Here is a 26,054-nt window from a genome sequence, read left to right as displayed (position 1 = left end):
CCTTATATATGATTTTTCTACAACTTTCATCTATTCTTATCTTTGATTTTTGGAGCCAAGGAGAACAAGCCTAATCTCTTCTATCAGAGTCCTTCAAATTCTGAAGGCAACACTTATGTACAACCAGGACTATCCTATTTCAATTATGTACAACCAGGACTATCCTATTTCAAGCTAAAATTTCCCAGTTTCCTTAATCAATCCTTGTATAGCATGATCTTGAAACCACTGGGGACACTAGAAACTTTCCAGCATGTCAATAGCCTTCCAAAAATGTAGTGTCCATGACTAAACTTCAGACTCCAGATATAATCTGACTAGAGAGAGCACATCAGAATTATCACTTTCCTAGTTCTGGACACTATGCATCTCTTAATGCAGCCAAAGAATTACTGTTGATTCATACTGAATTTGTAGTTCGCTAAACTCTCAGATTTTTTTCAGATTATAATCCAGCAACACACCATTTAGCTCATACTGCAAAAGCTGAGTTTTTGAAAACAAATATAAAGCTTTATATTTATCCCTACTAAATTCCATTTACTCGACAGAGAGTATTCTTCAACTTCTCAGTGTCTTCTTTTATCCTGATTTTGTTGCCCACTATATTAGCTATCTCTTCCAAATTTGTGCTATTTGTAGACTTCATAAGCATGACATTTATGCCTTTATTCAAACTGTTGACAAAAGTATTAAACAGTACAAAGCCAGGCACATATCCCTAGGCTACTTCACAAGAGAATAATTAATCATTATTTTGAGGGTCTGGTTATTCAACTAGTTCCAAAGCCACCTAATTCTATTTTACTTTGCTCACATCTCTTTTTCATAGTTCTCTCACAAACCTGGTATGCGTTGTTCTATACTTGGTAATAACTAAGCAATCAAGTGCAATTTGGTGCTCTCTTACAATTTTCTTATTTATTTGAAGTTTTAACTTTCTACCAGACATTTTTGTTCTTTCCTTTCCAAGTAACAGATTATACTCCTTAGCAGAGGAAACAACTTTAAAATAAGGCTTAAGTTGTTCTGTCTTCTATCTTTAGTTATCTTTGTCCAACTCAATCTAAGTAATGGTAATTTCCTTTCTGCAAATCTCCCCTTTCTCCTAATATAGTTGTTTTTTAAAAACCCTTACCTTGGGTCTTAGAATCAATATTGTGTATTGATTCCAAGGCAGAAAAGTGGTAAGGGCTAGGTAATGGGGATTAAGTGACTTGCCCAGGGTCACACAGCTAGAAGTATCTGAGGCCAGATTTGAACCTAGGACCTCCCATCTATCTCTAAGGCCTGGCTCTCAATCCACTGAGTTACCCAGCTGCCCCCCTTCCTAATATAGTTAAAAAAAACCTCAAACCTTTATGTCTAATCATCATTTCAAAAACATCAAACTATGAAAGGAATCACTTTTATATAGCTTGATTTTAATCTATTCATAATGTTAAATATAACATAAATAGTATAAAATTATTTTCCTCCTGGAAAATTATTTTTTATAGTTGTCCTTGATTTAAAAAACAAAAAAGGTTCAATAATGCCTCGATTTCAGCTATTTTGAACTTCAAGAATCAATACTTACCAGTTCACGCCGTTTATCATCATCTGTAGCTTCATCTGTTAACTGTGCAAAAACTTCAGACAAAAATTTCTCATCTTCCTGCATAATAAATAATAATTACTATAAAATATTAATAAAACATAATTTAGAAAACATAATAGGACTTTTAAAAGCAAAAGCACTTTCATTAAATTAAACAGAAAAATCTGAGAGTGGATTTAAATTCCAGGATACTTCCAAGAAAACAAGCTTTCTGAGACATTTATTATTCAATTGTAAAGTCACCAGAATTTAAGTTCTCCACATAAAAGTACCATACTAAATCAACAAACCCAAAATATTAGAAATACAACAATTATATGGATGGTTAGATAGGCATCGATGCCTCAAATCTGGTAATTCTGTAATTACGAATAACAAAGTAAAAAGGTTTCTGAATGGCCAAACAGAAGCCAAAAAGTACACGCACATTTCACTCAGAGGAGATTCTTTCAAGTTCTTGACTCAGAGATCCTTTTACCCTTAGTCTAAACACAGGTTTAATAAAATTGGTTATATTATTTCTCAGGCTTAGGTGGCATGGAGAAGTACTACTTGGAGGTAGGCATACTGATGATAATAGCAAGAACAAGTGTTCATAGCCTAATTTGGAGGTAAAACAGAAAAACTCAAAAAATAAGATATAAGATCTAAAAACAAATACTACTCTGGAGCCACTTAGCATAATAGCAAATAATATTGTACACCTCTTAGAAATGTATAATTGATTCATAATAAGTCTGAATTATTAGGAACAATTTGTATTCTACATAATAAAAGGAAAAGTATATAATTTGCAAATTTCCACAAAAAAATTGCTTAAAAAGTTTTGCTATTTTTAGGGTTTGGGGCATCTTGAATATGAATGTAAATGACCACCTCATTCCTCAACTGTCAACTAATATAGGGAAATAAGGCATTAACATATAATTTTTAGATTGCAATGCAGTTACAGGGTTACTTATATTCTGATGTTAGCAAAATCAAATTATACCATGACTTTTCAAAATAATAGGGATGTACATCTCACATCCTAGCAACCCTCACTAAAATTGGGAATTACATGACAGATGGTAACCATGCTCATGTGTGAGTGCTTGCAAACAAACACATAGAGCCATTATCAGAAATTAAACAATGTGTGTATAGCATTTCTTATGAGGCATTAGTTACACTAATTTATCTAAATTTGTCTTAGGGCATATTTTAACCATTTAGAAGAGTTTCATTACTACAAAGTAATTTTCTGTTTTTCTTTTTTTGGGGGGGAGGAGGGAAGAGAGCTGGGGAAGACATCAAGATACAATTATTTATTTTTAGGAATAAGTCTTCTCAATTAAAGATGAGAAGATGGGCTATTTTCCTGCTGTGGAAATTACTTTGTAATTTCTACAGTAAATAATATCTCTATAATGTGAAACTTTTTCTGCCAAGAGATTTTTCACTATGTTGTTTTATGACAATGGCATAAAAAGGTTTTGTCTCCTCAGTAAAAAGAGACAATTCAGTTAAATCAGAATTCCCTGTTCCTCAACCAAGCAATTTACCAGACACTTTGAAAAATGTGTGCTGATTAGTTTTGTTGGATAATGCTAATATCTATCTAACCATACCTACACACACGCATATACATATATATGCAAATTTCTCTCTAGAAACATTTTTACATTAGGCAGGCAGAGCAAGAGCACGAAAACTGATATTCATGAAAGTTTTATGAGTATTTGCTAAGTATAAATTACGAACTAGTTAGTATTTGGCTCCAGCTTTGTACCTAACAAATAACTTCATTTTTACATGGCAACTAAAAGTTTGATGGATCCAAAAGTGCTAAGATCCAAAAAAGATAATAGAAACACTTATTTGATATGCATATATATTGTGATTTTTAATTTGTGATGTATATAATACTTGGAATCTTATGTAGGAAGAACAGAAAAAATTTCTCCTTGATCTAGTAAGGAACTTAAAATAGCATCATGAAGTCTTGCCAAGCGAACTTAGAAATAACAATTAAAATAACAAGTTTTTATTTAAAGCATAAGGATTTTGTTTACCAGTAAGATAATCACTTTCCAAACAAAAAACAACAGATTTCAGTCTCTCCTCACCCCCAATACCTACTGATGAAAAATAAGAGGAAAAATGAGTTGTAATCAATATGTCTCAAGTCCTAGTGTAGTTTTATGCTTTAATTACTATTAAATACTAATAAATAGTAACTATTAAAACTTAAAACTACACTAAGACTCTTATTTATACCCCAAGTATAAATGAAAGCTCTGAAATATAGACCTTTTTAAAAAAATCACAGGCATCTTCAGAATTCCAAAAAAGAAAAAAGAAAACTTGTTTGAATAGAATGGAATCAATAATAAGCACTATGATAGTCATTCAACAATCAACAAATATTTATTAAGCATTTACTATGTGCCACACCCTGTGCCAGATATATGTTGTTCACTATATGACAAAATAATTCTTTAGGAGAAAAAAAAATTTTTTTTCTAGTAGGTTCAACAGATTTGCCTTAAACACTCCTACTCTTTCTATCCAGTCCCTCTGGAAGGAAATATAATCACAACTTCCTGGAAAATACACTCATAATGAGGGCAGGGATAGTTTCATTTTTACCTTTGTATCTAGAACACCTATGGTGAAGCCTGGCTTATTAAATGTTTGTTAATTTCCTGCTCTGGAAAGGATAGGATCTTGGAATGTTTATTGGGAAACCTCTCCATCTTGTGAACTTTTATTTTCTTAATTGGAATAGACTTACATGCCTAGAGCTTTGTAGAGTTGACAGTTACACAATCTATCCCACTATGGCCTCATAGAAACCATGAGGGTTTAACCAGCCCATACAAATTATAATTTAGAATGATTATTACATTATACAACTTTACTTAAGGACTTTCTACTTTGGCAGGCCATGCCAAAGTTTGGGCAGGTCTAGTCTTTGAAAACCCAGGATCACTTCTATAACTTGATGAGATATAAGAATAGGGCCATTAACTTGACTATATTTCTTGCTGAGGACCAACCAAACTAAGTTAAAAAGCTTATTGCCTGGTTGGTCACAGGAGAATGCATTTATTTAGCCATAGTAACTCCAGAGGAACATCTATCAAGTTAAAGAAGTCTTATGATCTACCTGAGGGGAGAAGTTTCCACATCAATGAAACATGTTCTAAAATAACTAAAGTTTTACACTTAGATAGAATTTTCTAATAATAACTAATTAAAATTTGTTCATAACAGAACTCTGTGCAATGTGTCAAGCTAACAGATTTCCTCTTTTTTTTTTTTTTAAATAACCCTTATTTCAGCCTTAGAATCAATACTATGTATTGGTTCCAAGGCAGAAGAGTGGTAAAGGCTAGGCAATGGGGGTTAAGTGATTTGCCCAGGGTCACACAGCTAGGAAGTATTTGAGGCCACATTTGAAACTGGACCTCCCATCTTTAGGCCTGGCTCTCAATTCATTGAGCTAGCCAGCTGCCCTTTCAGATTTCCTTTTTACCTAGTGGTACCCATATTAACATTGCTTAGCAACATAACCAGTTCTAGAAAGACTAAGGTTACCATTTCCAGTTTTAAACGCCATTTTAAGAATTCAAGTATGTACCTAGGAAATAATCCCTTTAAAAAAATTACATTATTAAACAGATAATTACGATCTAAAAATTTCATCAAACCTACAAAGATTTTCTTTGAAGTAATCATGATCAAGAATACTGATTTTTTAAAGCTGTATTTGTTATATAACCATCTTTTGATTAAAAAAAGACAAAATATCTTATTTTCAAATATTCAAAATATTCACAGATCAAGATGGGAAGTTATTAATTGGGAAAAATTATTCTAAAAACACCTAAGGCAGTATTTGTGATGTCATATTCCTTTTAGGCATACTCAGATAATGATTTAGAAATACTTCTAAATTACTAAACAGCCACCTGAAAACCAGAAAGTATTACACATGGTACCCTCTGTCATCTCTTAGTCTAGGCTTGCTCAACCTCCACTTTTCTGGGACTAAAATGCACCTGGCCTCCTGCCAGCTGAAAAGACAGCAGGTAGACTGTTTTTAGCATAAGGATATCCCAAAGTAGGGCCAATGGGCAATAAGAGTGGCCCCATGAGCAGTTTTACTATTTTAGAGTCACCAAAGCTTTTGGAGCTGTGTTGTGTGTGTGTGTTTTTTTAATAAAAACCCTTACCTTCCAACTTAGAATTGATACTGTATAATGGTTCCAAGGTAGAAGGCAATGGGGGTCAAGTGACTTGCCCAGGGTCACACAGCTAGACAATGTCTGAGGCCAGATTTGAACCTAGGACTTCCCATCTCTAGGCCTGGCTCTCAATCCACGGAGCCACTCAGCTGCCCCTACTTTTGGAGTTTTAAGGTAATGTATTGTACGTAACGAGATAACCTGGCAGGGAGGGTCATACTCAATGGTATGCTGATAAATGATCCACATCTGGCTCTCAAAAAAATAAATTACCACAAACTTTTAAGTTTAATCTGCACGAACATTTTCTCCATCACATTCTTAAGACTAGACAATCAACAAAAACAGTAAACCAAGCACTAGTTGTAGTAGTTGCTAACCTCTGAGTAAATGCTCACATTGAAAATTTAAGAATTGGCTATCACGAACCAATTATGAGTTAGCACCAGTATACCACTGACCATGGTAGAAGATTAGAATAAGCAAAATGGAATAAGGGATAATTGGTTGGAGAAGTCACAAAGATGGCCTCATAAAACAGTATATTAGTCATATAACAGATGTTTTGATAAATATTTTCTCATAAGTAAGAAAACAAAAGTAAATTATCAAATTAAAATGAACGGAATCATTCCTACTTTTGCATTAATATTCAACAACAAATTTTATGTGAATATTCTTTTTAAAACCCCCAAATATAAAGACCAAATCAACTGCTTGTCATCTACAACCTGATTTTTTAAAGTTATAAAAATAAGTAACATTCCCCATTTGCCATTTGTCAATTATCACATTTCTAGAGATTACAAAATTATTTAGATAATTTCTAGGTTATTCCTTATCATCATGGGATATTTTATATTAGAATCTAAAATTTTAAATGGTTACATCAAAGTACACAAATATGTTATTTTAAAACAGCAGCCAAAACTGCTGAGAACTGATCATATCACACGTGACAAGAAACAAAGTTATACAGTTGTAACAGAGCTCAAAATAAAGTTATATAACTTGGTAAACAGTAAATGTCTCAAAAATCTTCTCATGCTCACTTACCTGCAACATGCTGACAATTTCAACTTTGTTGAAGAAAATAAATGAAGTAAGAGTAGAAAGAAAATTCTCTTCAAAAACTGATGGTGTTGGCAAAATGATGTCCTGAATGTATTGTACCCTGTAAGTCTGATGGATCTTTTGCCTAAGTTCAGAGTCTGTTATTGGTATAACTTCTTTAAATTTTGCTGTTTTGGTCAAGAATTCCCTATGCCTTTTTGGCTGAGCCAAAGCAGGATCATATTCAAGGCATCCCACGACATCCATAATACACTCATCAGAAAACATCACCTCAAACAGAGTTGCTTTATTTAGGAATAATATTCCTCTAATTATCTCATATAAATGGTGTAAGCCTTCAGTGTTCTCCAGGTTCTCACAAACTTGGAAAAGTTGCAGTAGTTTTTTAATATAACCTTCATTTTCCAAGGCTAGTGCTAACTTTTCTCTACGGATAGGTGAGGAGAGAACTGAGGTAACTAAGTCAGCAATCTCTTCAAGTTTGTTGAGTTCACATGTGGGCAGGTCAATTAAATGACTTGTTTCGGGCATTTCTTCAAATCGTTCTTCTTCTGACTCATCAATGAGATCCTGGGTAACTTCCACTGAAGGGTCCTTACCTTGAACCTAACAATAAAAATAAGCACAACTGGTTATTTCCTATAACCAGTTAACAAGAATAACATTTTGGGAAATAGATTCTAACAAGTGTGTTTAAGAACATCATATCTAAATTAATACATCAAGATTTTTATTTTAAAAAGCTAAGCTTATTTCTTGAAAAATCTTCCAAAAGGTTCTAAAAGTAGAATTTTTACCTAATTTCATTTTATTTACTTTGAGGAAGTATGTTTGTTATGCAATGGTCCTCAGAGGACAATAAAACAAGTCTAAAAACTTTCTTAATAATACATAAGTCTAAGTACATTTCACTGGCCCAGTGAACCCAAGTAAAATTCCAGATGAGAGAAAAGAGGCCTTTAATGAAGAACCTCACCTCGAAAAATTATCTGGCAAGAAGTATGTAATATTCTTAGCACAAAGGCCACAATATCTAAAATTGAGTTAAAATTCTATCCTTCTAACATTACACTGAATTGTTTTGTTTTTTGACACCTTTCAGCTTAGGTAGGAAGTTAATAGTAAGAGTACTATTTTGTTGTTACACAGAATTCCAGACAAGAAACAGAACCATACAACTCTAATAAAAGTACTAGAGGAGAAGGTGAATCTAATATAACATTTCTGTTCTGTCACCAAACAGCAATCTCTTAACTCCCTTCTTACTATTATTTACCTTAAAACATACCCCCAATTATCCATCAGAAAAATGCCAATCCTTGAAGTTTCCATAATTTTTATCATTATGGATACTCCCTGGGTCAAAACACAGATACTATGACTTGGGAATTAATTTGTATGTTGCTTCCAAAAGGCCAAAGAGATTGACTTGACAACAATCATATGGGCTAGAAGCAATATCTGAAACCAGGTACTTTTTAATTGTTTTTTTCTTTCTTTAAAACCCTCATGGGGGCAGCTGGGTGACTCAGTGGACTGAGAGTCAGGCCTAGAGACAGGAGGTCCTAGGTTCAAATCTGGCCTCAGACACTTCCCAGCTATGTGACCCTGGGCAAGTCACTTAACCCCCATTGGCTAGCCCTTACCACTCTTCTGCCTTGGAGCCAATACACAGTATTGACTCCAAGACGGAAGGTAAGGGCTCAAAAAATAAATAAATAAAAAATAAAACTCTCACCTTCTAAGACAGAAGACCAGCAAAGACCAGGCAATCAGAGTTCAGTGATGTGCACAAGATCCATACAGCTAGGAACTGTCTGAGGCCAAATTTGAACCCAAGAACTCCCAATTCCAGGCTTGATACTCTATATCCACTGTGCTACCTAGATATTCTAGTACTGCATATTCTTGAGCACACTATTCATGGGCTTCTTTCAGTTAACAAGTATTAATTAAGCACTTTCTACACTGGGGATAAACAAATGGTAAAACTACTGTTCTTTCTGTCCAGGAACTCACATTCAAATGGAAGAACTACTAAGAATATGTAGATTCAAGTCAATATAGTGTGGATGGAAGGTAAATACACAGGGGTAGGAGGGGATGAGAATGAGAAATTTCCCCTAGAAGTGGGATTTGAATTGAGTCTTTCAGCAAGCCCAGGCCATAGGTAAGGAGAGCATGAGGGCTACTCAGTGCAAAAGCACGCAGCTGCAAGATGGAATATTGTGAACAAAGCCAAGCAAATAGACGAGTACAGCTGGATATAAGAATGTATAAAAGGCAGCAGAGTGTAAGAAGTATGGAAAATTAAGAATGGCCAACATTATGAAGGACTTTATATTTGATTCTAGAGTCTAGAGTCAACAGAAACCAATGAAGTTATGGAGGTGAACAGAGTGACATTATCAGACTTGAGCCCTAGAAAAATCACCTTGGGAGCTGAGTGGAGAATGGATTGAAGTGAGGAGACTTAAGACATAAAGAGCAACTAGAAATCTCTCGCAACCGTCCAAACAAGTGATGATGAGAACTATACAACATCTGTGTATATTAAGAATACGAGAGATTTGATGTAGGTAGAAACCACTAGACCTGGCAATAGACTGAATATGTGGGGTGAGAGTGAGAAACTGAGGATGAAAAGAAGACTGAGCATGGGTGACTGAGAGGATGGTTATTGGCTGTCTAGTGTCAAACTTGTGGTGGCAAAATTCTCCTCTGCCCTCCCATCCCTTTAAACCAAATTAAAAAGTAATGGTGGGAAGGGGGGAGAGACTCCTAGGTAGGTCATTAAAATAGAAAGCCAGGCCTGGAGACAAGAAGTCCTGGGTTCAAATATGACCTCAGACACTTCCTAGCTGTGTGACCAAGGGCAAGTCACTTAACCCCCATTACCTAGCCTTTACCACTCTTCTGTCTTAGAACCAATACACAGTATTGATTCTGTGAGGTAAGGAAAGGTTTTAAAAGAATATAATTGGAAAATGCTTAAAAAATGGATTTTTATCCATTCTTATACAACACAAAATAATGCTCATTTTTTGGTTTTCCAAGTCAATATGTGGGGCTGCAGGGATCTATTTCAATTTGACTTTGATACAACTGGTCTAGATAATAATAGAGAGGTTTGGAGGAGGGGGTTGGTTTAGGATAAAAGATAATGAATTCTATTTTGGATGTGCTAAGTTTGAGATGGCTATGAGACATTCAATTTGAGAAATCCGAAAGGCAGTTGGTAAGGTAGATTAAGGAGACAGATTAAGATTAGATATAGAGATCTCAGAATTATCTGCATGGATGATAACTGGACTCATAGACCCTTCTGGTAATTTGGTGAAGCCTATGAACCCTTTAAGGGTCAGAATAGTGTTGGGGCACTTAAGTAGGATCTTAATAAGTGCCTATTGAATTGATTTCTAATGTTTGTTTTCTACATCAATACTTGAAAAGATACTATATTTCAGTTAGAGAATTAGTGAAATAAAAATATAGCTCCCCCCCCCCCAAGTCTATCCATAGATCCCTTAAAGGATTTATAGGCTCTAAATTAAGAAAATCTTGTAGAGAGGGTAAAGAGAAAATTTAGCATTAGAAGCATGTGAGCATTGTATATATGTTGAAGTTTCTTAGTATGACAGTGGGAGTTAGGATACAAAGACTATGAACCAGGAACTGAAATTCAAAGAAGGAAGGAGACTGTCTTGGTCACAACAGGTGTTTAATAGATATTTGAATGATTTTTATAGATGAAGCATTATTAATAGTTAATAATCTTGTTAGTGTTTAAGCTATTTCATTAAGGTACAGCTTGATATTTTACATTTATACTGTTATTTTATTTCTGGAAAAATTAGTTTAAAATTTAATTTTTTGAACACCAGAAGAAATTTTGTGCTCTCTTCAGGTTTATAAATTTCAAAGAACAAATTTAGACAATAAATAAGATATGGGTCTAAATCTACCTACATGTCAGAGTTCTGGCTAGCATTAAAAATTTGCTATTATGGCACATTGTTGAAATAAAAACTTTTAAGGTTCTGATAATAGATGAATAAGAATAATCAATCTCAAATGAAGAATCCAATGAAATCAAAGTTCACTCTTTTTGATATCTATTCTCCTTAACATTATTTCTATTTGTTTTTTTCATGCAAGAGGCATATACATAGTAACTAGGTTCTATCTAAGTGCTATAATATATAAAATGCTTTGTGGTTTACAACAAAGCATTTCCCTCAATAACTGACAGGGAAATTATGTGTGGATTATAAAAGTATCTTTTCAATTTTCAAAAATAAAAATTTCAGCAAAAATTATAATAGCTTTTATTTACATGATGTTTTATTACTTAAAAGCATTTAAAATATATATAAAATTCCATATGATCTTCAGGACAACTCTTTTGCCTTGGATATTTAGAAAACTCAATGAATAATTCTAATGGCTGAAAGCCATATTTATAATACATTTCTTTTTGTCAAGTGAGGTCTTCCCTAGTGCAGGAAGAGGAGGGAAGGGCTAAGAGATCCCTGGTAATTTTAAGGTAATCAACAAAAAAATGTAATAAAAAAAATTTAACTAAAAAAGAGAGTGTGTAATAATTTAAGAAATTAAGAATGCTTTGAAGAGTAAGAAAGTTGTACTAAGTTATTTGTCCTAGGTCAGAAATCCAGTAAATGTTGAAGGTAAGAATTGAACCCAACTCTTCAAAACTCTGGTCAGATCCTCTATACAATGTTCTCTGCACATCTGTTATAATAAGTATTCTAAATATACCATACCATTTTACTGATGACTCAAGGTCTTCATGATCAACAGTAATTACTGTATTAAAAGACAAAGATCTCCTCAAGTCCAACTGAGGTACATAGAAATTTTTGTGGCTATATAACATTCTCCTGGAATGCTCTGCTTTAACTTTCTTTTAATCTACCATTTGTATTTTGTCTTCTCTACCCTCACTTCTTATTTTCCCTTAAAGTCAGTGTGTCTCTTTCTTCTTCTGATTTGATGATATAAGCTTGTAAAATAGACAGATAATATTTGTTACATATATAAAGGTGGAAAAAGCTCCAGTATTTAATGGTCTACTTTGGCATAAAGTTTATGAACTCAAATCACATATGTCTTGATTCTTCTCAGAATCATTCTGTTTTTCATGGTTCTTAGTCATGTAGTTGAGGGTGCCAGATAGCTATGCTAATGTAAACTCTTAACCAGTGGTTTTCATAAATATTACAGTAACTATCAAGATACTACCCCTTAAGATCAAAGCAGTTAATAATATTAATTTCAAATATTTATAATGCAACTAAGACATGTAATTATTTTAGACCAAAGGTATTCTCTGCTTAACTGAAGTTCACTTAATTGAAGTAATCCTTAAACAATCCATAAATAATGACTCAAAAATAGCAGCTTTTAATGCTATTTAGATTCTCAATTGGTTCTCCTAACAGCCTTATTAAATAGGTAATGCAATTATTATCATCATCCTCATTTTAGATTTGAGGAAATACTTTCATAGTGAGACTTGCCTAAAGTCACAAAGGGAATCCCATAGTAAAAGGGAGCCTCATATCAATTCCCCTTTGCCTAGTGCTCTTAAGACTACAGCAAGCTTCCTTTGCTCAAACATTACAGTTTCTGTTTACATGGTACTTTAAAAGTATAATGCACTCACAATCTCATCTCATCAATCCTGTGAGGAGGTATTATTAAAAGTGTCATTCTGTACATCATATGAAGGGCAATGTGAAATACCAGACCGAAAGCCCACTTTGAAATCAGGGAGGAAGAACTGGATTTAAGTTCTTCTGACACATGAAAGCTCTGTAAATCCTAGGTAATGAACTTTTCAGAGTCCTGGGGAAACACTATAATTTGCAAGAAGGTGCTGGCCTGCACTCACTGGGAGAAGTTTCCTTATTTGGGAATTCCCTATACCAATGAAATAGCAGATCTAGTGCTATCCTTATCCCCATCATACTGATACTTGTATTTAATGCAGTGTGCATGGACCTGGAGTCAGGAATGACCGAGTTCAAATCTGATCTCAGACTTAGTAGCTATTTGGCCCTGAGCAAGTTACCGAACTTCTGTTTACCTGTTTCCTCAAGTGTAACAATGGGGATTATAATAGTACTTACCTATTAGGGTTGTTGTGAGGATAAAATGAAATATTTGTAAAGTGTTTAACAACTTAGTGCCTGGCATATCATAGGATATATATGTTGTTGCTACTACAACTACAACTACTATTACTCCTACCACCAATACTCCTTCACCTCCTCCTCCTCTGTATATACTGAGAAAATATAGAAACAAAAATATATTAGTTTGCTGGCCTCAAGGAGTTTGAGGGATGGAAGAGATACAACATATATACAAATAAATACAAAATAATTTCAAAAAGGAGAAAGTGACTGGGGAGGCGGGGAAGATAAGGAATATTAAAAAAGAGGTTCAAATAGTAGCAATGAGGAAGGAGTGTATTCCAGACACAGACTATTTGCACATTTGGAATGCTACATATTGGGATTAGCTAGAACAACAGTATGACTGGCATGGAGTAGTTGAGAGAGAGAAAGTCACTGAAGGTTTTTAAGGTGGGGAGAAATAAGGTCAGATCTATATTTTAGAAATCTCAATGCTGCAGTTGTGTAGAGGATTTGGAAAGAGAGATTGAAGGCTTAAAGACCAATTAAAAGGTTACTGGAATAATTCAATTAATAAACTATGAGGCTAAATAAGTTATGGTATATGAATATGATAGAATACTAATATGCTATAAAAAAACGAAGAAGATAATTTCAGAGAAACATGAGATCTGTATGAATTGATGCAGAATGAAGTGAGTAGAATTATTTTTAAAAATTAGTACAATAACATTACTATAAAGACAAACAACTTTAAAAGATTTAACAACTCTGATGAATGCAACAACCAACTATGATTCAGAGGATTCATGATGAAGCTTGCTATCTAGCTCCTAAGAGGGAGGTAATAAACTCAATACAGATTGGGACTTTTTTTGGACCTGACCAATGGTGGAATTAATTTTGCTTTACTACATGTTTGTAACAAAAGGCTTGTTTTTCTTTCTTCTGCAGGGTAAAAAAAAGTGATAGAAGGCTAGAGAAGGTAAATTTTTACTGATTAAAAAATGGAAAAAAAAACTGGCCTGAACCAGGGTAAAGGCTCTGAGAGTAGAGAGAAGTAGACTGGTGTGAGAGAAGTTGTAGAAGTAGATTAGATAGGACTTTTAACAGTGAAGGAGGATGGGCCAAAACTGACTCCAACATTAAAAATCTAGATAGATGACGTGGTGTCATAAATAGAGATAGGGAAGTCTAGAGAGCAGCTAGTTTTGGGGGAATATTTAAGTTCTGTTTAGCACATGTTGAGCTGGAAATATTTATGGGATACCTACATAAGAGATGTGAAGGAGACCGTTGGAAATGAGACTAAATCAGAAGATGGATATAAAGATATGGAAGTCACCTACATAGAGATAATAATTGAATCCATTAGAGCTGATAAAATCACCAGGGAAGAAAATTTAGAGGCAGAAAAGAGGGTTCAGGACAGAGTACTGGGGATAGTGCACATTTAAAAGGTAGAAGAGGATGATTCAACAAAACAGTATGTAAAAGTAATAAAGGTTGTTAAGGAACACCTCCCCCCCAAAAAAACCCATCAGAGAAATCCAGGGAAAGAGTGTGTAGGAGGAAGAAACAGTAGACAGTATCAAAAGATAAAGATGAGATAAGATCCTTAGTCTTAGCAGTTAAGAGATGACTTAAAACAATGGAGAGAGTAGCTTCACCTAATTGGTGCACTTAAAGGGTTCATAGGCTTCACCAAATTACCAGAAACTGAAAAAAGCTTTTAGAAAAACTAGAAAACTATGACCTGTTACCTAAATAAGCTTCCAAAGGGGATAAGGTAGTCTTTTTTTTTTTACCACAACTATTCTTAAATCAGTGCAAGAAGAACACTACTTCTAGACTTAAAGGACCTAGATTCAAATTCTCCCTCTGATGCTTAGTCTAACCATGGGCAAGTCACACAACACCTTGGGCCAAAGTATCTTCATCTTTAGAGTAAGGGAACTGGATTAGACATCCACTGGGCATGCCCAGTTCAATGTGATCATAGATGTGATCTATGTGGATCCTGTGGTTGCCCATATTGTTAGTGGAGAAGCCAAGAAAACATATGACTGTTGTCAGATATCCAGTATTGTCCAATCTTCTGGTTGGGGAACCACTACTGAGTTCAACTAAGGGTTCTTAAACTTATATGTATGTTACCAGCCCCTTTAGCAGTCTGGTGAAGACTAAGGACCATTTCTCAGAATGTTTATTGCACACATTAATAATTAAAAGAAATTCTAAACTTTTAGTTAGAGGTTAGTAAAAAAAAATCTATTTTTTCCTGTCAAGTATACAGACCCCCAAGAAAATTATCTGAGATGTCCCCTCCCCACCAAGAACTTTGAGTCTAAATAGATAAGCCAAAATTTTTTAGAAGATGAACAAGAGAATAATTGTAGTGCCAGAAATTATTCTGTATTACATTGAGACCTAGGTTCTAGTCTTAAACTGCTTGAAATGTCATAACATTAACTTTCCATTTTTATTGAGAACAACAAAGTACATATATTTAAAGTCTAAAAGAGTACAGGTGTGAGGTGATGAGGGCCTGTACCAGGATGGTAATTGTTATAGTGGAGAAAAAGAGGAGTATATGATAGAACTTGATAAACTGATTGGTTATGGGGCTTGAGTGAAAGTGAGGAGTTGAGGATGACTTCCAGTTTGCCAGCCTGGGTGACTAGGAAGATGGTGGTACCTTAGACAATAAGGAATTTGGGAAGAGGGGAAGGTTTGAAGAGAAATGTATTTAATTCAGTTTTGGATATACTGAAATTAAAATTGGAATTTGAAGAGGTCCTATAGAAAATAAGATATGAAATTGTAATTGAAGAGAAAAGTTAAGAATGAACAAAAAGATCTGAGACTCATATTCGTGAAGATGATAATTGAATCCATTAGGTGCTGGTAAGAAAAAAAAAAGCTAATGAGAGAATGAAATAAAATAATATAGAGGGAGAACTACTACTTGTTGGGATTTTGAACATGAAAATTCACTGTCATTCTTTTTAACCGGTTCAGTGATTTTTTTTCCAGTGAAGTTGGCTCCTAAAGATAAGCTTCTTTTACCACTGCAGATTAGGTTAGTTCCTTCCCTGAAAATTACAGTATTGGAGGGTTGCCTGGAGTACAAATTAAATGACTTGCCTAGTATATGCACTTAAATCAAGTTATTTCTGAAACCGAGACCAATTTTTTACTACATATATTGGTTTTTCTTATTGTTAATAATGAAAAGTACCCATATTGACTGTCAAGTCAATACTTTATACTATTCATTAAATTCTCTCCTAATTTAAGTTTTAAAATGTTTATTCACAACTAAAAAAGCAAAAGTAAAACCTCTCTAATAAGCAGACTCATTGTAAAGGCATTATGATCATTAGTAATAAAAGAACCATACCTGGCAAATTTTTTCCCAGATCTCATCACAGCCAGCCTTTTCCTGAAAACTCAGAGCCAGATCATAGTTTTCAGCTTCTGACCAAACAATTAATGTATCCTGTTTAAAAAGAAAAGATTTTTTCTTAAAATCTCCAGACAAAAATGTACTCAAGTAATGCATATTAAAGAAATTAAAGAATTAAAAATTTAAAATAGCTTAAGAAAAGTTTAAGTTAAATACATTAAGGAGTAAGAAATAATGAACAGAATGTTGAAAATATTCAAGCTATCTATTTAAGTATATGTAATTAATATGTGATTTAGTTCATGCATAACTTCTAAAATTAACCTGTATCAGTGATGATGAACCTATGGCATGTAGAGTCCACTCTGTGGACATGGCTGCTGTGGCCTGCCAGAGTTCCTTACTAGAAAGTCAGAGGGACTTGCAGTGGAGCTGTTCCCCTCCCCCTCTCCATAAGCCTGATGACATTCCTCACTTCCAGCTTCCCTCTGCCCAGTAGCCCAACAGGAGTGCTTCCTCCCTCTCCTGTCTGGGGTAAGGTGCTAGGAGGGGTGAAGGATGGGTGAGGGACAGTTCACATGCTGTAATGAGTGTGTGACACAAATAGCAGCCTGTTAAATCTGTGGTGAAGGTGATTCCTGTGGTGGGGTCAGAAAAGAGCTGGGTTTGAGGGGAGCATACACAGCATGGCCCATAGCTGGAATGGAGCTGAGTGCTGGGGCCACCCCCCCACATGTCTCTCATCACCCACCTTTCTACCCAGCAGCCCAATGGGAGCACTTCCTCCTTCCCTTGTCTGGAGTAAAGGGGATAGACCTGGAGAATGAAGTGGGGTGGTGGCATGGGGGTGGGGACAGGCATTCCATCTCTAAAAGGTTTGCTATCCCTCTTTGAATATAAAAATTACTTGAGAACAAAAAAATAGTAGTTCTATATTACATAAACGATCTCCTAAATAATATATACTATAATGGATAAAAAAAATTCTTAGTAGCAGAAAAGTAGAATTGAGTAACCCAACCTTCATCATAAATTACACATTAAGGGGGCAGCTGGGTGGTTCAGTGGATTGAGAACCAGCCCTAGAGACTGGGGGTCCTAGGTTCAAATCTGGCCTCAGACACTTCCCAGCTGTGTGACGCTGAGTAAGTCACTTAACCCCCATTGCCTAGCCCTTACCACTCTCCTGCTCTGGAGCTAATACTGATTCTAAGATGGAAGGTAAGGGTTTAAAAATAAAAAAATTACACAATAGGATGATGTTTGAAATTTTTCTCCTCCCACCTCCCCTCCTTAAGGTCAATCAACCTGTCTCCCACCTGTGTTGCTTTCCACTTAGCAGACTGACCATTAATTCTTGCTAAGGTACTTAAATAATAATCAAAGCTAACATTTATATAAAAATCATAAGGCATTTTATAAACAATATTTTATTTGACTGCCTTAAACAATCCTATAAATTACTGTTAAACCCAGTACTAAAAAAAGACAATGAGGCTCAGAGAAAGTGACTTTCCCAAGTCATCTAACTATTAAGTGTTAGAAAAAGAACCAAGCCTACTACTTTCTATTATCCAACAGATGCAAACATATCTTAAAAAGTCCCATCTCTCTAAGAATATTTGGGGATACCTGAAATCAGTAAACCATTCAAAATAGATAAGACTAAAGTTGTGTTTATCTAGGAGTATTATTTGGATAAAGAACTACCAATTTTAATCGTGAAGGCATATGTTAACATGATAGGTCAAGTTGTAGATGGAAGTTTATGAGTGCCAGATTTGAAAATAATTCATCACATCTTCCTTCTAGTATCGTTTAGCTTCCAGAAATCAGTAGGGAACTTTTCCTGAAAGATGCTACAAGGTCAACTTTTACCCATGGTCCATTCTTATAGAGGACTCTTCATAAAGTACCTTTCTTGTTTTGTAAAAGATTAAAAAACATTAACAAATAGAATTTTAAAATAATGTTTTTATTTCCCCCCCCAATTACATGTAAAAAGTTTCCAACACTAAAAAACCAAACAAACAATCCTTACCTTCTGTCTTAGAATCAATACTGTCTATTGATTCCAAGGCAGAAGAATGGTACAGGTTAGGCAATTGGGGGATGGTGGGGCCCCAAGTGACTTGCCCAGGGTCACTTGGAAGTGTCTGAGGCCAGATTTTAACCCAGAACCTCTCATCTCAGGGATCTGACTTTCAATCCACTGAGTCACCCGGATGCCCCCTAAAAGTTTCCAACATTTAAGAATTTTCGGTCTCAAATTCTCTCCCTCCCCTCTTCCCACTAAAATGGCAAGCAATATGAAATATATTTTACATAAGATATCATGTATAACATGTTTCCATATTAATCTTTTTGTGGAAGGAAACTCGAGCAATATAAAACTTAGGAAAGAAAGGGAAAAAAGTTGCTTTGGTTTGGATTCAGATTCCATCAATTCTCTGGAACTTCTTTAGAAGTAGATGACATTTTTAATCATGTCTTTAGGGATTCTTTTGAATCATTGTTTTCCTACTAATAGCTAGGATATTCACAACTGTTTGTCATACACTATTGCTGTTATTATGTACAATGAATGTTTTCTTGGTACTACTTACTTCATTCTGCTTTAGTTCATGTTAAGTCTCTCCCGGTTGTTCTTATTTTCTCTTGCTCATCATTCCTTACACACAATAGTATTCCATTACAATCATATACTATAATTTAGTCATTCCCCAATTCCTAGGTATCCCCTCACTTTCCAATTCTTTCCTCCCCTTTACAAGAGATGCATCAAGTAATTTTTGTAAATATAGGTCCTTCCCCTTTTTGTTTTTTATTGCTTTGTGATACAAATCTAGTAATGGTATTGCTCAGTCAAAGGGCATGTACTGTTTCCTTGGGGAACAAGTCCAAATTGGTCTCCAGAATGGCTGAATTAATTCACAATCACTCCAACAGTACATTAGTGGTTCAATTTTCCCACAACCCCTACAAGTTTTGTCATTTTCTGTCATAATAGCTAATCTGAAAGGTGTAGGGGTGTACCTTGGAGATGTTTTAAATTGTATTTCTTTATTAGTAGTGATGTAGAACATTTTTTTTGGCATGACTATAGAGAGCTTTAATTACTTTGTCTTGAGAACTGCCTTTCATATCCCTTGACTTTATCAATTGGGGAATGACTTGCATTCTCATACAGTCAACTGGTTTCTTCTCTATGTAGTTAAGAAATGAGACCTTTATTAGAAAGACTTGCTCATCATTCCTTACATACAATGGTATTCTATTATAATCATATACTATAATTGTCATTCCCCAATTGCTAGGTATACCCTCACTTTCCAATTCTGCACCATTTAAATTACTGTGCATTGCTCTTTATTCTATTTCCTCTTGTTTCATTTCTGATTTTGCTCTCTTTTCTATCAGTCTCACCCCTCTTCTCTTATCCCCTTCTCTTCCTTTCTTTTAGGTAAGATAGAATTCTATACTCAATTATGTTCTTTCCTCTTTGAGCTAATTCCAATAAGAGTAAGGTTCAAGTGCTTCTCTCTCCATGTTACCCCCATCTTCCCTCCACTGTAAAAGGTCTTTCATGTCTCTTTTATGTGAGATAGTTTAACCCATTTCGTTTCTCCCTCCCCCTTTCTTCTGATGCATTTCTTTCTCATCCCTTAATTTAATTTTTTAGATATCATTCCATCATATTCAATGCATCTTTCCCCTCTATGTATAATATTTCTAACTGCCTTAATCATGATAGTTATTAGGTCATGAGAATCATCTTCCCACATAGGGATATAAATAATTTAACTTAATTGAATATCTCTGATTTCTCTTTCCAGTTTACCTTTTTTTATGATTCTGCTGAGTCTTGTATTTGAGAATCAAATTATCCCTTTGGCTTTGGTATTTTTATAAGTTTAAAAGTCCTCTATTTCACTGAATATTCATTTTTCCCCCTGAAGGATTATGCTCAGTTTTGCTGGGTAAATTATTTCTTAGTTGAAGTCTGAGTTCCTTTGTCCTCTGGAATATCAATGTCCCAGGCCCTTCAATCTTTTAATATAGAAACTGCTAACTCATATTATTCTGACTGTGGCTCCATAATATTTGAAATGTTCCTTTTTGGTTGCTTGCAATATTTTCCCCCTGACCTGGGAGTTTGGGACTTTGGCTATAATAATTCTGGGAGTTATCCTCATGGGATCTCTTTCAGGAGATAATCAGTAGATTCCTTTTATTTCTATCTTACCCTCTGGCTCTAAAATATTAGGGCAATCTTCCTCAATAATTTCTCGAAAGATGATATCTAAGCTCCTGTTTTCAGGTAGTCCAATAATTCTTAGATTATGTCTCTTGGATTTCTTTTCCCAGGTTAGTTGTTTTTTCTAATGAGCATTTTATTCTATTTTTAAATTCTTTTAACTTTGATTATTGATGTTTCATGGAGTCCTTGGTCTCCATTTGCCCTGAAAGCATTAATTCTTGAATAAACTTTTGTACTACCTTTTCTATTTGACCAATTCTACTTTTTAGAGTTCTTTTCCTCAGTTAATTTTTGCACATCTTTTCCAATATGGTCAATTCTAGCATTAAAATAGTTCTTTTCTTCTTTGGATTTTTGTACCTCTTTTACAATGGACCTAATATGTTTTTTAAAATATTAATTTCTTTAGTATTTTTTGTGCCTCTTTTATCAAGCTATTGACAACCCCCCCCACGATTTTCTGGTATCATTCTCATTTCTTTTCCTAATTTTTCATCTACCGCTCTTATTTGATTTTTAAAATCCTTTTTGAGCTCCTCCATGAATTCTTTTTGGGCTTGAGAGCAATTCATATTCTTCTTGGAGGCTTTGGATACAGCAGTATTGACTTTGTTGTCTTCTTCTGAGTCTGTGTTTTGGTCTTCTCTGGTACCAAAAAAACTTTCTATGTTGAATTTCTCTTTTGTTGTTGTTTATTTTCCAGGTTTTTTTTTACTTAAAAAATTAAGTTGGGCTCTCTTTCTGTGTTCTAAACTTCAAATTCTTTGTGCAGCTGCTTTCAGAGGTAGCTCTAAAGATCTGTAAGTTTTCAGTTCTTCCAAAGTGGTATGATCAAAGGAGAGGTGTTTTTAATACTCTCCTGGCCTGTGCTCTGGTTTATGAGCAATCAAAAACATTCTTTTCTGTGTTGGAACTATGACTGGGGTCCCCTCTTCCCCTGTAAGCACTTATGTGTGCTAGTGCTCCTCCTGAGACTATGACCCAGGACTGTAGTCAAGATCTGCATGTGGGCAATGTGACAATAGTCTTGCACCCAGAACCAGCAAATGGACCCCTGTAATCTCCTTCTGAGCAGTTGCCTAATGTTCCCATATCATCTGCGGCTGAGAGTTCTTGAAGCTTTTGGGCTGATTTAGCTGCCCCCAAAGCCTGCTATCCTAGTGGGGCCTGCCTTTGCAAGCTGCTTTGTGCTCTGTTTCTATGCTGGTGCAACAGATCTTTTTTTAACAGTCTTCCAAGTTGTGTTGGGCTGAAAAATTATTTCATTCTATCTTTTGGGGGGTTAGATTGCTTCATAATTCATTTTCAGGAGTTATAGCTTTTTGGAAGGTAATTTGGTAGAGAACAGGGAAGTCTAGGTACCCTCATCATTGGGCTACATATACCACCTCCCCACCCCCAACAAATATAATTTTTACAAGGAAAATATATGCTGATTACTTACTTTGGATTCACACTCATAATTACTTCATCTATCAGTTTCTTAGGATCAGCATTATAGATCTAATGTTAGAAAAGAGGCTAGCTAGTACAAGTCCTTCATTTTATAGTTGAGGAAACTTAGGCACAGTGCAGTTAAGTGACTTATCTCAGGTCATCAAGTTAGTAGGTACTAGAGGTGGCATTTAAATCCAGGTCCTCTGGTTTCAAAGCCAGTGCTCTTTATTGTTGGCTTCATTTCTTGAGTCCTTTACCTGCCCTTATCATATATAGTGGTGAAGGGTAACTCCAGTCAGAACATTTTTACCTGGTTTATAAATATAGCATAGCTTGCTGCCTTCTTCCCTTATAACTTTTTTTTTTTTAAACCCTTACCTTCAGTCTTGGAATCAATACTGTATATTGGTTCCAAGGCAGAAGAGTGGTAAGGGCTAGGCAATGGGAGTCAAGTGACTTGCCCAGGGTCACACAGTTGGGAGGTCATTGATCTGAGGCCAGATTTGAACCTAGGACCTCCCATCTCTAGGCCTGGCTCTCAATTCACTGAGCTACCCAGTTGCCCCCTCCCTTATAACTTCTAATGTTTTCATTCCCAGATGTTTCTCTTCTCTTGTAGGGTCATGAATAAAAGTGTCATCAAGTATAGGAAATACAGCAATTTCATGTTTTCTAATGTTCAAATGACCGTTTTTTCCCTAAAACATTTACTTTCTGTCTTAGAATGGATACTAAGACAAAGAGTCTGCTGAGTCACTTAACTGCTCCCAAATGATTTTTCTTTCTAAAATTAACTTCAACTAAGCCACCTTCTTCATTTATGGTAACTGTTGGCTTTGAACATCTTTAAAAGCTCATGTACTAAATGTATAAGTGTTCCTATTTGTCAAGGCAAATGAGATCACAATATAGAACTGGAGCAGCTAGATGGCTCAGCGGATAGAGTCAGGCTTGGAGAAGAGAGGTCCTGGGTTCAAATTTCAACATCAAACTTTGTAATGGTGTGACTCTGGGCAAATCACTTATCTTCAATTGTCTACTACTTACAGTGTTTCTGCTTTGGAACCAAAACTTAATATTAATTCTAAGACAGAAGGTAAAGGCTAAAAAGGAAAAAAATACACAAATGTACCTTCATATTATATTTTAAAGTAAATTTCATTTTCTTCCATCAAAAACTTGCTATTCTCCCCCCTTCAACCATATTAGATTATAAGTAGTTAATCTCTGTTTAATTCTTCAGCACTGTTTACTTGTGTTTGGCTTTTTATGTTACTCTTAATGCCTGTGCTTGAACTTCAAAGTTTCTACACAACTCTTGTTTTTTCATCAGGAATATGTGGAAGTTCTCTATTTCCTTAAAGACACCCCCCCCCCCCCGGGGCAATATTTTGTTTAGTTTTGCTGGGCAAGTTAAGTCTTGGCTGTAAGTCTATCCTTTATCTTCTGGAATGTCATATTCCAAACTCTCTGCTCCAATATAGTGATAGTTGCTAAAATGTGTGTGAGCTGAGGCTCCTTGGTACCCGCATTCTTTTTTTTTTTATTCCTTCCTATTGCTTGACTTGGAAGCTTTAGATTGGGGGACAAGATGTTCCTGGGAGTTTTCATTGGGGGGGGGGCGGGTTCTTTCAGGAAGTGACTGGTAGAATCTTTGTATTTCCACTTTGCTCTCTGATTCTAAGAGGTCTAGGCAGTTTTTATGATTTCTTGAAATATAATATCTAAGCTATTTTTTCCAAGTAGTCCAGTGGTTCTTAAATTTTTTCTCCTGGATCTGTGTTCCAGGTTAGGTTAGTTCTTTTGTATCATGGAATCTTGGTTTCTATTTGAGTCATTCTAATTTTCATGGAGTTTACTGCTTTGGTAAAGTTTTATTGTGCTAAGCTGCTAATAATCTTTCTAATTCTTTCACTGCTTTTATTTCTTTTCCATTTTCTTTATATCATTCTCACTTTGTTTCTCAAAATATTTAAAAAATTTTAAACATTTGTTTCATATCTGTAGGATTTCGAGTTGAATTTGTGCTTAAGCTATGTTTTGTTATAAGGCTTTCTAATAGATATTTAGGACTCATTCTCAGTTTCCGATTTTGTGCCTTGGGCATCAGTTTCATCATAATAGCTTCTCATAGTAAATTTCTTTTTGTTTGCTCATTCTTCTACCCTTTCAGACTTGATATTCAGGGTAGGCTCTATATTTCTGGGGGGAATCTGATCCTGCTATTGCTTTCTCAGGGGCACCAAGTTTTGTGTTATTCAAGGCCTTCAGGACAGCTCAGCCTCAGCACCTGCTCAGAGCTCCCAAAGTGATCTGTTTCAAAGCAAAATTTGACCACTGGCCTCCTGATCTGAGCTATCCAAGCTCCTGACCTGGGGTTTGGATCCAAGTGAAAGTAGGCTACTGCTGGGCTCAACCACTATGCCAACTGGAAAGATTTGATCATTTAGAGAGAAAACTACAAACTTTCCTTCAGTCTGGGGTTCTGGTTACTTCTTTGCAGCCTACAAACTGGGATAAAGTAGGAACTGAGAAACCACTTTGCTCTTGGAATTTGAGTCAATCAATGTTGTCTGCTTCTGAACTCCCTACCTACTATATATACATATATACATACATGCATACATACATGCATACATACATACATACATATATATACTCCTCTTGCTTTAGTACATTGTTTCTCCTATCTCTGGAGTGCTTTTAGTTTCTGGCCAACCCTAATCTCCAAAGTCCAAAAACCTCTCTCTCTTTTTGCCAACTGGGACTGGAAAAGTGACTCAGTACCTTTTTCTTGGATTTACCTATTAGGATTCATTCTGATGTACTTGTTGTCAAGATCTGTTTGGAGGAATTCTGTGGAGAAGGGGGGAAGAATTCACTGAATTCTTCTTGATATTCTGATTTTTTTGGTGCCACTTCCATGATCTAAAATGAAGTATCTAGACACTTCAGTCTCTTTCTGAACCTCATTAGATCCAGAATGAAATTGTGATGAACACAGAGTGTATTAGATCTACATCTGGAATAATGTAACCTTTACTGAATTTATCGAATTGCAAATTCTGCTTTAACTCTATGAATTAGAATAATTATTTTCCAACTTCACTAAAGCATCATCAGCTGTAATAGTAACTGAACTTAAATTGTGAATAATATCTACTGAGTTGGATGGTGGTTCTCTTTCAAAAATCTCTTGTAATGCTTCAGTTCCACAATTTTGAAACTATTTGCCATGCTTGACGTGCCCTACATACTGCATTTCTATACTCAAGTCAATTTTGTCATGTAATATAAAAAAGCAATCTTCTGTAGAATATAATCTGAAAAACTGCCCACTCAATTCTTCTATCTTCACTATACTTTTGATATACATTTATATTATTTTTGAAGATTTCAAAAAGATGAAAATTCAAACCCACTTAACTAGATGTGGGTTGGTATTTACTGATATTCTGTCAATATCACATTTTAAGAACTATTTTTCCCCCAAAAGTATTTGAGATTCACCTCTTCTTCTGTATATGATAACCGATCCTTCAAAATTGTGTTGTTTTCAGCAAACTCCTCTGTGTATATTAGAGCCTAGAGCAGCTGTTGTTCTCACTTTTGTTTTCTTTAGTACTATTTCAAGATCAGACAGCATGTAGGGAAAAGTAATGCTTCTCTTGAAATGCAAATGGATCCAGTTATTGAAGAAGAAAGTTTCATTACAGAAATACTGAAAGATCTTTTCCAGTTTCCATCTATCTTTTTGCTCCTCATTTCAGTCATATCTTTAAGTTATCTTCAAATAGTCTAGCCCAACCAGGTACCTTATTGAGTTTCCCTGCACAATACCCATGCTAATTTAAAATCAAAATAAAATTTTTCAAAAGCT

General features: G+C 35.1%; 1 protein-coding gene across 2 annotated transcripts in view; it reads right to left on the bottom strand.

Annotated features, from left to right (window-relative positions):
* Positions 1 to 26,054, bottom strand: part of PPP4R3B (protein phosphatase 4 regulatory subunit 3B) — an 85,155-nt gene that overhangs the window by 41,172 nt on the left and 17,929 nt on the right. For both annotated transcript variants that reach the window (XM_007476808.3, XM_001375122.4), the window contains exons 3-5: positions 16,471 to 16,569; positions 6,889 to 7,512; positions 1,580 to 1,657 (exon numbers count right to left, since the gene is read on the bottom strand). In XM_007476808.3, the coding sequence (XP_007476870.1) occupies positions 1,580 to 1,657; positions 6,889 to 7,512; positions 16,471 to 16,569 (801 nt within the window). The remainder of the gene's footprint in view (positions 1 to 1,579; positions 1,658 to 6,888; positions 7,513 to 16,470; positions 16,570 to 26,054) is intronic.

Source organism: Monodelphis domestica, chromosome 1 (assembly GCF_027887165.1).
Source record: "Monodelphis domestica isolate mMonDom1 chromosome 1, mMonDom1.pri, whole genome shotgun sequence".
Classification (NCBI taxonomy): Eukaryota; Metazoa; Chordata; class Mammalia; order Didelphimorphia; family Didelphidae; genus Monodelphis; species Monodelphis domestica.
This window is presented reverse-complemented; position numbering and strand designations above follow the sequence as displayed.